The sequence below is a fragment of the Manduca sexta genome, chromosome 21 (genome assembly GCF_014839805.1).
Source record: "Manduca sexta isolate Smith_Timp_Sample1 chromosome 21, JHU_Msex_v1.0, whole genome shotgun sequence".
Taxonomy (NCBI): Eukaryota; Metazoa; Arthropoda; class Insecta; order Lepidoptera; family Sphingidae; genus Manduca; species Manduca sexta.
The window spans coordinates 8,987,596-9,000,404 of NC_051135.1; the positions used below are offsets into that span (position 1 = coordinate 8,987,596).

Below are 12,809 nucleotides of genomic sequence, written 5' to 3' on the forward strand. Positions count from 1 at the left end.
CGCCACCTATCACATCATGGGACGGAACACAGTTGGCGAAAAGTGTGTTCTGTCCCATGATGGTCCGGGACCCTTTCGGGGATAAAGCTGAATTAGCTTCTGTGTTGGAAGTATAACATTTTGCAAGAAATATTACATCTAATATACATCTTTCATCTGATATCTTGGAAGAGTATTAAAGGCATGCGTAATTCATTTCGAGATATGTATCATTCCGTTTGCTCCTGCAAAGCGAAGTATGGATTCTTATAATATATGTATGTTAAAATGTTCAGCTCTTACAAAATATATTCTTTACTAAATCATGGCCTAAAATAAGTATTAATGAGTAAGTTATATCTTTGAGGTTATATCCATCTTGTTTCATATTTTGCAGTACAATTGATGTTCACTTCAAATTCGAATTTAAAATTTCGCCGCTCCAATTATTTTCTACAATTACTAATAGTCACTAAAACTATTTAAAGCAAAATAATGATAATAACAATCATCCCTCAGAATTTGTAATCGACTTACAAAAAATCGGACCAATGAAAAAAATAATCTAAAATTATAATGTATTCACATTTCAAAACAAACAATACTTCCGCAAAAGTTTTATTTGCATACTTTCATACTATTTTATAGACAGTAATTTTTTAACTCATTCATAACTTTAGCAATAAAGAAAAATACATCTTATATCACGAAAAAAAAACCGATTTCAAATTTCTTAAATATTCCAATTTAAATATCCTAATCTACCTACACCTTTTGTGTTTTTCCTTTAATATCGTATATGAATATAAATAAATATATTCAAAAAAAAGTATTAAAGTATCTTACAACAATAACAATAATTAAATACTAAATATTAACAATCAACATTATAGTATAAGCAACAGTTGTCTTCTTTTCCTGCATTTTAAATTTATATTAACAAATAAACCTTATTGTCAGTATAATATTGAGCACAATTTTTTTTTTTGGTAACAACATAATACTTAAACTCATCTTTTGGAAATTAACCCCGCGACCGCGAACCACAGCGTAGCATTGTTTAATAACCGTCATAGATTACAAATTACAATATTAGGTCAATCATTTAGCATCGGTGATATGGTTACCAAATCGTAGCGCAAGCGTAGAATTTTAATTAATTTGTTTATAGGGGACATTGTTTAACCCTTGCGGTTCTTCGTAGACGTAATTGCGTAATGCCTCTGGTTTTATTGATTGAGGAAGTTATTCCGGAACAATTATGGTGTTTAACGTCGGGAAGCAATTCAATTATCACCGAGATATCATCTAGTATTAGCTTTTATTTAATTTGCAAGTAAAAGAAAATTATTTTATATTATTTCGCCCCACAATAATATTCACAATTAATGAAAAGAAGTTCTTGGTAATTAGGATTTGAAACTCAAAATTCATACATAAAAGTCTCCTTCTAATTAAAAAATCTAATAATGCACATCATCACCTATTACCCATAATTCGATAAGGCAACGCTGATAGACTAACAACGCCTTTGTGTCAACTGCTAAGAGCCCTCTAATAGGTAAGGACGAGAATTAGTTCACTAACTAAAGTATACTCCTAGTATTGTCTGAATGGCTTTAATTTGTACTAAGCAATGGCTCTATTGAGATCCAAAGGCACACAGAGGCCTATAATTGAGTTATGTGCTTTAGCTTCGTCCACTAACGTCGGTCGTCCTCCGTTCCGCATTCGTTTGGATCAATTTGCTATACATCTGCAAGATTTGATTTAATGGTGACCAAGGGAATGGTTCCTGCCGACTGTATTTGCCAAGTTAACCTATTTATTGCAATATGAATTGTGAGATGAACATGCAGCTCATCTGGTAAGTGATAAGATACATGAACAATTGCAAAATCTCACAGAACTTTGTATTATTAACTACTGCTGGTGTTTGACATCCAGAGACAAGATATTGAGTTTGAAACTGCCCAGTAATTACGCTGGCTACATTGTCCTTCAAAACGGAAAGCAACAGCACATGCCTTCTGCTGCTTGGTAGAAATAAAGTAACAATATTGCTAAGTATCTTGTAAGATGTAAGATTGTAAGCATCCTAAGTGCGTTTGATAGCCTGGCCAGAAAGAGACCTCGCTTCGAAAGCGCCATTTTTCCTCTTCGTTTCAAAGTTGACGTAGCCAGTACAATAAAATTATCGAAATTTTAGCAGGGTTTTTTTTGGTAAAGCTATAACAATTTACCCTTACGTTAGTTGAATATTGAATATCATCAGACTTACCTGAAACAAAGCAATAGGGTTAAAATAATGTCAACAAGCATAATGGTAGACAAATATTTGGCAAAACTAATTGGTAAATAGAGACTTATAAAGGGAAAATGAGACAGGCAATTGACATTAGGCTGAAAGTGAACTTAGGAACAATGTAAATAAATGTTTACTTGATTTGTCGCAATTAAGTTTATTCAATTAATATTGTAATTTGATTTTTTAAGTCCACATCTAAATAAAATATAAAATAAAAATATAATCATGAGTTTGATTATATTTTATAAAACTTGTAATGAAATAAAAAATAGTCATAATGGCATTATCCGCACATTCCAATAAAGATTTAATTAGAAAAGATCAAGGATTACTCTCGTATGCAACTAATCGCTAATTTCCATTATCTATATAAATTATCTGACCATAATCGAGTAATCAACTCTTGGAGTTTATATGATCTAGAGATTGTGACTGTCCTTAAAAGTGTTGACCTCTAGGACGAGTGACCTGGTGCTTAGAAACAGCTTGCAGGGTGCAAGTTCGTGATTACGTGATAAAAGGCACGTTAAAAGATGGCCCTGTGAAGTTTGGTGTTCGAAGCATTCGCACCTTTCAATAGTGAAATATACTACCGATAAGTCAGAACTTAAGAAGTCAACTTGTACTGTTTAAAATTAATGAGAATATCGAATATGGCAATTTTTTTTATTAAATGCAATAAAGAAAAAGACAAACAGTTTTCCTCCAGTATCCGCCCGGAGTCTGGAATTTGTTCCCGATATGGCGATAGGTTCACCTCCTATCACATTATGGGGCGTAAACATATGGCGAAGAGTGTTTCACCTGGTTGCACCTCTGCTTACCCGTTCGGAGATAATGGCGTGACGGCTTTATCAAAACCACATGGTATCTAATATTTATGAGAGCTCAACAAAAGAGTATTCGACTCGTCTATAGCTAAAATCAGTCATATTGATAAATTACTTGTTTGTTGCACTAAGGTCGTGTCTTGAAAGTCATTCTTTGTAGACTCTACGTTGAACTTTAAGCACTCATTTAAGTTGCTGTACAATGTTTTGCACTCATTTAAGTTGCTGTACAATGTTTACGCTTACGCGTGTCATTATACCGATAGTTTTATTACCTTCGCTTTGCTTTAGACCAGAGGTTAACAAACTTTTTTCTCTTAGACCCCATTTTTAGAGAAAGTACATTCCATCTATCAATATCTGTCTACGTTAATAGGTGAAGTCAAGCCAACACTTTAGTACTTTACTATCAAACCAGACAAATTTTCGTGGACCCCTGCTTACGAATTGTGAACCCCCATATTGTGGTCCCGTCAACACAGGCTCCCGTCAAGTCTTCTGTCGAGCCCTGGGGGTCACCACTTTGGGAATCAATACTTCAGACTATTTCTCTCCTCCTCTGTTCTAGTGCGCATTTCTTCTACTCTTGTATCTTGTGTTTATTGTATTTTTATTCCGTGCTAATAAACTCTTCTCACGTGTAGATTTCGTTTCTATTAATTTCTACCCACTACACTCAAGACTGATACGCCTACACAAATAATTGGCATTACATGTATTTTATTAATTGATATTTCGTGGACAATATTTGATTAATAATAAATATATTTTAGGTACAAATTGAACACTTTTACCTCGAATATAAGTTATTTAGGAAATTAATTGATTATTAGTTATATCTTTGTACCAATTATATCAAAGTAACTTCGTGCTTAAGTAAATTTAGACCTATCTCACTCGCCGAACTTGAAAGTAAATTTAAGTAATACCTACCATTATAGGTACAATTTATAGTAAAAGTTACACTCTATCTACCTTATCTTAAGTGCACACGCACAATTACATCATTATGTAAATATGAAGGAACCTCACGCAGGCAAACTTGGGGCTAGTACACAAGATCTCTTCATATAAGTAAGAGTTGCGTACGGGTCCCGATATATTAGGTTTGTACATTGCTTCATGTACTCACAGTTTATACCCATATTAGTATTAATTTAAATGTGCAGAATAATAATTGAATAAGTTTTTAGAACCGCAATACTGGTCATATAAAATATCGTCCAATCAATCACTTAAATATCAGCGTATTGATATATATTGAGCTGCATCACTTAAAAATATATGTAAACGTGTTTAAAAATACGAACATCAAAAGGAGCGGTAAACGTTTGTTCCGATAAAAGCAATTTTATTGTTAGGCACCGAGGTGTCTAACATTAGTGCGCTGGATTGCGTGAAATAGAAACCAGTGATTAGATTAAAAATCAAAGCTTTATTGAATCAGCCAATTTTACAGGTAAACTCGAATAACGCGGCGGCGTTCACACTATCTTGAATTCTTCACTATCTTGAATTCTTCACTTCTTGAGTTTTCCTTTTCCTTTTCTGAACTTGTTGTCTTGTCGGCGATCTCGAACTAACTGCGCTGGTCGGGGGTAAATTCGCTCATTTATATCGAGCTCTTGAGTCCCGCACCTCGGAGTCGGAGCGCTGCATGCGTGGGCGCGGCTCGGCCAATCAGAGCGCGCGGGCGGCGCCTTCACGTAGGCGGCGTGTGTGAGCGAGACGGAAGATGTTTCTCTCTCGCTCCGTGTGTGTGTGGTCGAGACGGAAGATGTTTCCCTCTCTCTTGTTTTCTTCGCCTGCGTAATATCGGTCTCTCTGCATTTTTAATTTTTGCTGAATGTTTTAATCGTCCTGCACATCCTCCCGCCGTGTATCGCCTGCTGGGGGCGATACATCTCCTTGACGGGTGCAGGTCGCTGTTTCGCAGGCCGGCAGGATTACTATGACCTTTTTCGTCGGTCTTCGTAGGACTCCGCCTCTCGTTGCGATGTCCACGGTGCGCACGATGCCGTCCGGTCCCGGGTGAGTCGCGATGACCTTGCCTCGTACCCACGCGTTCCTCGGTAAGTTGCCGTCGACGATCCGCACCAGGTCGCCTGTGTGAAGCGTCGGTCCTCTTCCATGCGGCTCCCGCCGGTTTCGCAGCTCCGGTAAATATTCTCTTAGCCATCGCGCCCAGAATTCGTTGGCTAACTGTTGCGCTGCGCGTAGATTGATGTTTGACCCGTAGCTGTAGTCCTCGGAGAATCCCGGTGGCGATCGGTCCCTGGCAGCCCAACAAGAAGTGGTTGGGTGTCAGAGCTTCCGGGTCTTCAGGGCTGACCGAGACGTGTGTCAGCGGGCGGCTGTTCACGGTGTTCTCGACCTCGGCGAGCAGTGTGCTGAGTGTTTCTTCTCTCGGGTGCTTTTCTCGTAAGACCACGGTGAGTGCAGTCTTTACGGATCGCACAAGTCTCTCCCAGGCGCCTCCCATGAATGGCGCTCCTGGAGGGATGAAGCGCCACCGTATGGCTCTTCTTGACGCCTCTCGTTTCGCGCCGTCCTGCAGCATGTGTCGCAGCTCCTTCTCTGCGCCGTGGAAGTTCGTCGCGTTGTCACTCCATATTTCCGCGGGGCATCCGCGGCGTGCGATCATTCGTCTCAATGCCATGATGGCGGAGTCCGTGCTCAGAGAATGCACGATCTCCAAATGCACAGCTCGAACGGTGAGGCACGTGAAGAGCGCCACGTATCGCTTCTGGTGCGCCCTGCCGACGGTTATTGTGAGCGGGCCGAAGTAGTCGAGACCGGTGTAAGTGAACGGTCTCTGGTGGTGTGCCAATCTGCAGGGCGGCAGGTCTCCGGTGATCGGCTGCGGCGGGTTGATCCCTCTTCATTCGGCACTTCAGGCATCTTGAGATGATTTCTTTCACCGTGGGTCGCAGTCGTATAACCCAACGGTATTGTCGGCATTGATTTACCGTACTTTCGGTGCCGGCGTGATGCAATAGCTCGTGAATGTGTTTTATCCACAGCTTAGTTGCGAGGTGTCCGCCGTCCACTATCGGCGGATTCTTCATTTCTCTGAGACTCCGATGGCGGCGGTGATTCGACTCTTGAGCCTTATGATCCCTCAGATATGTGAGTGCTGAGGGGATAGAGCCGCTGTCTCGGGGTAGTTGCGTGCCGTTTGTTAGTGCACGCAACTCGGCTTCAAGAGCTTCTTCTTGCGACGCTCTTATGATTATCGTCTCGGCGCGATGCTGTAGCTCGGCGGGCAATATCACGAAGTCGCTCCTCTTGCTCACAGCGGGTTTGGGTTGCTTTGCGTCGCTCGCCTTTGTTGTTTTTCCAATCCGGATCTTGGCTGGGACGTTTCTTCGTTCTTTTGTAGTGTATTCTCTGCGTCCGCTGGCGTAGTATCTGGATGGCTTGTAGAACTCTTGCTGTCGCTCGCAGATAACGTAGCCACGATGAGAAGCGTTGCACGTCCGGTATGGCCTCGCTCAAGTGTTGTTTTTGAGCGATGGCGAATACGGCGTGGCTCCTTTCCTCGCCCGTAGTGTGTGCGGGCTGAGGGTCCTTTTCTATTGGCCAGGCTTCGGGTTTTTCGCGCAGGAAATCAGGACCGTGGAACCAACGATGCTCGGCGCCGAAGTCTGCTGGCGTGCCGCGTGTTGCGTCGTCGGCCACGTTCCACTTCGTAGGCACCCATCTCCACTCCGGAACTCTGCTGCCCTCTTCAATGGCTGCGATGCGGTGCGCGACGTATGGCTTGAAGGCTCGAGCACCCGTGCGGATCCAGCACAGAGTCGTTCGGCTGTCCGTCCAGAACGTGGTCGAGTCCGGCTTGCGTTGGTGTTCATTTTCACTGCCATCGCCATCCGTGTCCCGAGAACCGCGGCTTGCAGCTCCATTCGCGGGATCGAAAGCAGCTGAGTGGTGCCACTTTCGCCTTCGCAGTGAGTAGTGTCACCGCAGTTGTCCCGTCGCTGTCCACGGTGCGCCAGTACAGGACCGCTGCATACGCCGATTCACTGGCGTCTGTGAAGACGTGAAGCTCGAGGCGAGATGCGGTGCTGTAGCTCAGGTAACACCGCGGCACTGCGATGTTGCTGGCAGCCTTCAATTGTGTCAGCCATCTGCTCCAACTGGCGGCTATGTCTGCGTCGAGTCGGTCGTCCCACGGCGTTCCGCGTCTCCAGACTTCCTGCAGCAGCTGCTTCGGCTTGATTGTCAGCGGAGAGAGAAGTCCTAAGGGATCAAAAACTGACATAACAATCTTTAAGGCTTGACGTTTCGTGGGAACTTCGTCTTGTAGCAGGCTCGGCGGGACGTCGACGAGGCGTAGATCGAAGGCCAGTTGATCTTCTTTTGGACGCCAGATTAACCCGAGGACTCTCTCGTGCTTGTCTTGAATGTTGACTGTTTCGCTGCTTGACTTCTCGCCCAGGGCCTTCAATAGTTCGGGCGAGTTCGAAGCTTCCATTCTTGAGTTCGAAGTGGGCTTCGCTGTGGATTCTTCGGACTTGCTTGGCGATTTCCGTAGCCTTTTCTAATGTCTCGAAGCTGTCTATGTAGTCGTCCATATAGTGTTTGCTTCTTATGGCTGCGACCGCCTCCGGACACTCTTCTTTGAACCTCTCGGCGTTGAGGTTCATTACGAATATCGCCGTTGAGGGCGAACTCGAAGCACCGAAGATGAGCGTCTTCATTCTGTATTCTTGTGGAGGCTTGTCGTCTCGTCGGGTGCCTCGCCAGAGATAGCGCAAGGCGTCCCGGTCCTCTTCTCGGAGTTGTATTTGGAGAAACATCTCCGAAATGTCCGCTGTGATCGCGAACGGGTGTTCCCGGAAACGCATAAGTATCCCGGGAAGCGGCTGCAATAAGTCAGGACCTGTGTATAAATAGTCATTTAAAGATACACCTCTGGTCTTTGCAGCCGCGTCGTGGACCACTCGCAGCTTGTCGGGTTTCTTCGCGTTGATCACCGCGAAGTGCGGGAGGTACCACTTCTTCATCGACGTCGTCGGGACTGCTGGCTCTGCATATCCCTTGCGAATTAGCGCCTCCATCTGCTCCGAGTATCTGCATCTAAGCCGCGGGTCCTTGTCGAGTTTGCGCTCAACGTTGTGCAATCGCTTCAATGTGTTCTGGTAGTTGCACGGCATGTTGACCTCTTCAGACTTCCACAGTAGGCCGGTCTGGTATCTTCCATCGGGCATTCGCGTTGTGTTTTCTTCCAATATTTTCAACGCCTTCTCTTCCATGGTGTTCTGTGGCCTCTTGGGTTGAATGTACATGTTGTCCGTTGTGATGTATTCTTCAACCAACTTCTGTATGTGTTCATCTGCGGCTGCGGTGTAATTGATGAAATTCACCCGATGTTCGAGGGCTCTTGAACGGCTGCCATGCACTACCCAACCCAACGGGGTTAATGATGCTACGGGTTGGTTTCTCTTACCCTTCTTGGTTCTTGTTGCCAACAGCAGATGCCAATTGTCTTGCCCGATGAGGATGCGAGGGCGAACTTCCGAGGGTCGAGATGCGCGACGAATTCGTCCAGGTGTCGGCAGTCTCGAACAGCTTCTCGGGATATTTTCTGTGTGGCGAGCTTCAAGTCGTTCACGGTGTGTGCGTCGATCTGTTGGGTGCGGAGGTTCTCACCTTGTCCTCTGATTTTGAACGACACTCGGCGTGATCCGGCGTTGTTCCTGGTCGTCCCGTCGTACGTGCATATGTGCAGCGGCTCCTCCGGTCCGTCGATCCCGATGCTCTTCGCGAGGTCGTCGTCTACCAGGGAGACTGTGGATCCGTCGTCGAGGAGCGCAAAGGTGTCGACTGCTTTTCTCGGGCCGAAGATGCGTACGGGAGCTATTTTGAGGAAGGACACTCGCGGCACCCACGCAGAGTTGACTTGCTCGTTGTTGTGCTGCTCTTCACTTTTCGACTCGACAGGCTTGTGTGTCGAGTGAAGCATGCGATGATGATAGCGCTCGCACCCGTCGATATCACATTGCTTCGATTTGCACCTGTGCTGCTTGTTCCGACGTCTCAGGCATCGGAAGCACAGGTTGCGCTTCTTTGCTTCATCCCATCTAGTGTTGACGTCGGCGTTGGCGAATCTCGTGCAGTCGGCGATTGTGTGGCCCTGTCGCGCACACAGACTGCACATTGCTTCGTCCGTTCTTTCGGTAGCGGCGTGTACCCGCTGTTGTCGTCGCTGCATTCCGTCACTGTTCTTGCTCGGGTGCGGTCGACGATCGTCTCGGCGGCGGCGAACGGACTGCAGAATTCGGCCTCCCGCATCACGAAGTTGTTGAACTTCACGAGATCCGGTAGTCCGGCTAGTTGCGATGCGGCGTACTCGTACCATTGCCTCTTGAGCGTAGGCGTGAGCTTTTCTGTTAAACCTTTAGTCAACTCTGGATTGTACATATAAAAGGTGCAATTGAGCGCTTGTAAAGTCCCGACGATATTCTGTATTCTAGTGGCGAAGGTGCATAAGTCGCTCGGTGACTCGGTGAGTCTCGGCAGCGCGCGCAATCTGTCCATTTCCGCCATGGCAATGGACTCGGGTCGACCGAAGCGAGTCTCTAGTGTCTTCATGACCCCGGCCGGGTCTGCGTTCGTGATCAATAGGCCTTGCACTGCGTCCTTCGCTATCCCACGGAGGCTGCGGCGTAGTCGGGACATATTCTCGACCTCCGTGAAGTGATGGGACGTCTCACAATACGCGGCACGAAAGGTTAACCACTCTTGATGTGCACCATTAAATATGGGTAACTCGACATACCTCAGTGGTTGTTTATAATTTGCGGCCTGCACTGCCTGCGTAATCGCCGAAGCTAACTCCTGCAGCTCCGTTTTCACTGCTCCTTGTTGAGTGCTCGCTGAGTTGACAGCGGGCTCCTTCACGCAGCTCACGTTCGGTTTCGAGATGTCGGTGTTGGCAGGAAACTGTGGCGACACCTCCTTGCTGTTGTGCCAGGCGGCGATCACTGGCGGCGGCTGTGCGAAGTAGTTGCGAGGCTGCCACGGTGCGGCAGCGATCGTTGGCTGCAACTGTTGCCAGGGCGCGGCGGCGGTCACTGGCTCGAAAGCTTGCGCAGCGGCGGCTGGCTGCCAGGACGCGGCGGCGGTCGCTGGCACGAAGGCTGGCGCAGCGGTGGCGGGTTGCCGGGACACGGCGGCGGTCGCCGGCAACGGCTGCGTAGCTCCGGGGCGCTGAGACGGCGGGTGTGCGGCAGTGACTCCCGCCGGTGCAGGCGCCGAGGCGCGCCAGGACACGGCTGCGGTCGCTGGCACGTTCTCTTCAGGCGGCAGTTGGTGTTGGCTCTCTCTAAGCCAACTGTCGACACGCCGAGATTGCTCGGCCTCCGCAACGCTGATGACAGAGTCGACGTCGTCTTCGTCGCTGTCGGCGGCTTCAATTTCAGCCAGCTTTGCGGCGGCGAGCTCCAATCTCAGCCGGGCGAGTTCAGTCTTGGCTTGGGCGACACGATGAGCTTTGGAAGATCGCTTCGTTGTGGAAGCTGGCTTGCTTCCGGTCGGCGGTTGCGGGGGCTTCGCTGTGGCGGCTTGCTGCTCCTCCACGGCGACACCGGCGACGGTCGGCTGCGATGATCCTTCCGTGATTTCAGTCACGGACGTCTGCGTGGCCTCCGTCGTTGTCCCCGTTGCGCTGGTAGTGTCGGTCGTCGTAGCCGGCGTACCAGTCGCGACTGCCGAAGCGGCCTGGCGACCTACTGATCTAGTCACTGGCATTCTAATCACCATAATCCGGCTCGAAGGACCAGAATGTTAGGCACCGAGGTGTCTAACATTAGTGCGCTGGATTGCGTGAAATAGAAACCAGTGATTAGATTAAAAATCAAAGCTTTATTGAATCAGCCAATTTTACAGGTAAACTCGAATAACGCGGCGGCGTTCACACTATCTTGAATTCTTCACTATCTTGAATTCTTCACTTCTTGAGTTTTCCTTTTCCTTTTCTGAACTTGTTGTCTTGTCGGCGATCTCGAACTAACTGCGCTGGTCGGGGTAAATTCGCTCATTTATATCGAGCTCTTGAGTCCCGCACCTCGGAGTCGGAGCGCTGCATGCGTGGGCGCGGCTCGGCCAATCAGAGCGCGCGGGCGGCGCCTTCACGTAGGCGGCGTGTGTGAGCGAGACGGAAGATGTTTCTCTCTCGCTCCGTGTGTGTGTGGTCGAGACGGAAGATGTTTCCCTCTCTCTTGTTTTCTTCGCCTGCGTAATATCGGTCTCTCTGCATTTTTAATTTTTGCTGAATGTTTTAATCGTCCTGCACATTTATCAATACGAGAACAATAGGCTTTGTTGCAATTCTCGTTAAAGCGTATACTACTGCGTTGTTTGTATAGTATCGAATCGAGCGTTAATTGTGAGCTTGTAGCTTCGATTACCTGGTCTGCCTGTCATAGAGGCAACTAAATGGGGCTTAAAGTCACGGAGCGAGCAGTGGAGGACTGCTGGCACTACTACGTCAATGATCGACTCCTAAGTGAACAATGCAAGTGTTCGGTTTCCCTCTGTCGGAAACACTTAAGACGCCCTTTACAGTTCGCGGGCTTCTTAACCCCAGACGAACCTCAATGTGGCATCACACAGTTATCTTATTGCAACAAGATACCACGGGCCCATCTCGTAGGCACCAAAGATCACCGAGTGATTTATTTAGTTTGGTGCATCACCAATGTAATGTGCGGCCAAGATGGCGGCGCACCACGTGATTATGCTTCGATAGATGCGATGATTCAGCATATTTGGGATAAGGCGATTCGTGTTAAAATGATGTAGAGATTTCATCTCGTAAAGGTTGATGTACTGGTGCTCAAGCCTGCGTATCAAGAGCTCTAGGTTTAGAGATTTTTTTAAGTCTTTTATAGGAGAGCTGCCAGATTTGCAAATGGGTTAGCTAATTGTTATTATTTAGTGTGCCGACATAGGTTACACATAGAATTAAAGACTCAGTCCAATGCTCGGTCGAATGATGCCATACTCCCGAGTTGACATTGGCCAGAAAGCCCGGTCAAACCAACGTCACCGTTCTACTCACGCCCCAATTGTGGTAGCGATAAAGCTTTTTTCCCCGCAAAAAAAAGTCTTTAGCATATAGCCCAGTGTGGACATTATCGTTAAAAACAAATTAAGCTGTAGTTTACTAGGGTTTGGATTAGAGCCTGATATGGCAAGTGGACGCATTTATTGATCTATTTTTCTTATCCGTGGCCAGTAAAGAAATAGTATGTTATAAAATACCAGTATTAAGACAATAAGCTCGCTTATATGGTACAGAAATAATCTCGGCATTCATCGTAAATGTCAACATACGCCTACAGTAATCCTGTACATATTGTGTAAGCTAACTGACCTGAGATAAATCTTCAAGGTCACGTAATATTACACGCATACCGGTTACCTCTATAAACTGAAGTGTGTGCAGGTAGTGTGATTTTTGCAATCTCCATTAAACATATTACGACCGGTTTTACTAGTCTAGGGTCAGAGATGCGTAGCTGGGTTTGTAAACACAAAATAAGTTTTAAAATTATTCTCAAGGCTTTAAAAAAAATCACGCTGATGAAATCGCGAGTAATTAGTTTATATATATAAAAAACCGGTGGTGGAGTGTCCTTATAACCCGATTCCCTCCGTCTTCCCTTTCGTAATTTATATAAAAT

The 12,809-nt window shown here is 46.3% G+C and overlaps 2 protein-coding genes across 3 annotated transcripts in view; both read right to left on the minus strand.

Moving 5' to 3' along the window:
- The window catches only part of LOC115450478 (angiotensin-converting enzyme-like), a 219,965-nt gene that overhangs the window by 168,503 nt on the left and 38,653 nt on the right, over window positions 1-12,809 (minus strand). The window lies entirely within an intron of this gene.
- Window positions 4,820-8,408, minus strand: LOC119190090. Its single transcript, XM_037441145.1, has 5 exons — window positions 7,415-8,408; window positions 7,144-7,359; window positions 6,595-7,040; window positions 6,087-6,551; window positions 4,820-5,977 (listed from the first exon to the last, which is right to left on the minus strand). Exons 1-5 carry the CDS (start codon window positions 8,406-8,408, stop codon window positions 4,820-4,822), a joined length of 3,279 nt encoding a protein of 1,092 aa, XP_037297042.1.

Bases quoted from the DNA above. Each gene is read 5' to 3' on its own strand.
- LOC119190090 (XM_037441145.1), bottom strand. From the start codon at position 8,408: ATGTACATTCAACCCAAGAGGCCACAGAACACCATGGAAGAGAAGGCG. The intron at 6,552-6,594 runs GTGCAACGCTTC...TGCGAGCGACAG, and splicing joins TGAGCGAGGCCATACCGGAC to CAAGAGTTCTACAAGCCATC. The intron at 5,978-6,086 runs GTAAATCAATGC...AACCCGCCGCAG, and splicing joins ACGCCGGCACCGAAAGTACG to CCGATCACCGGAGACCTGCC.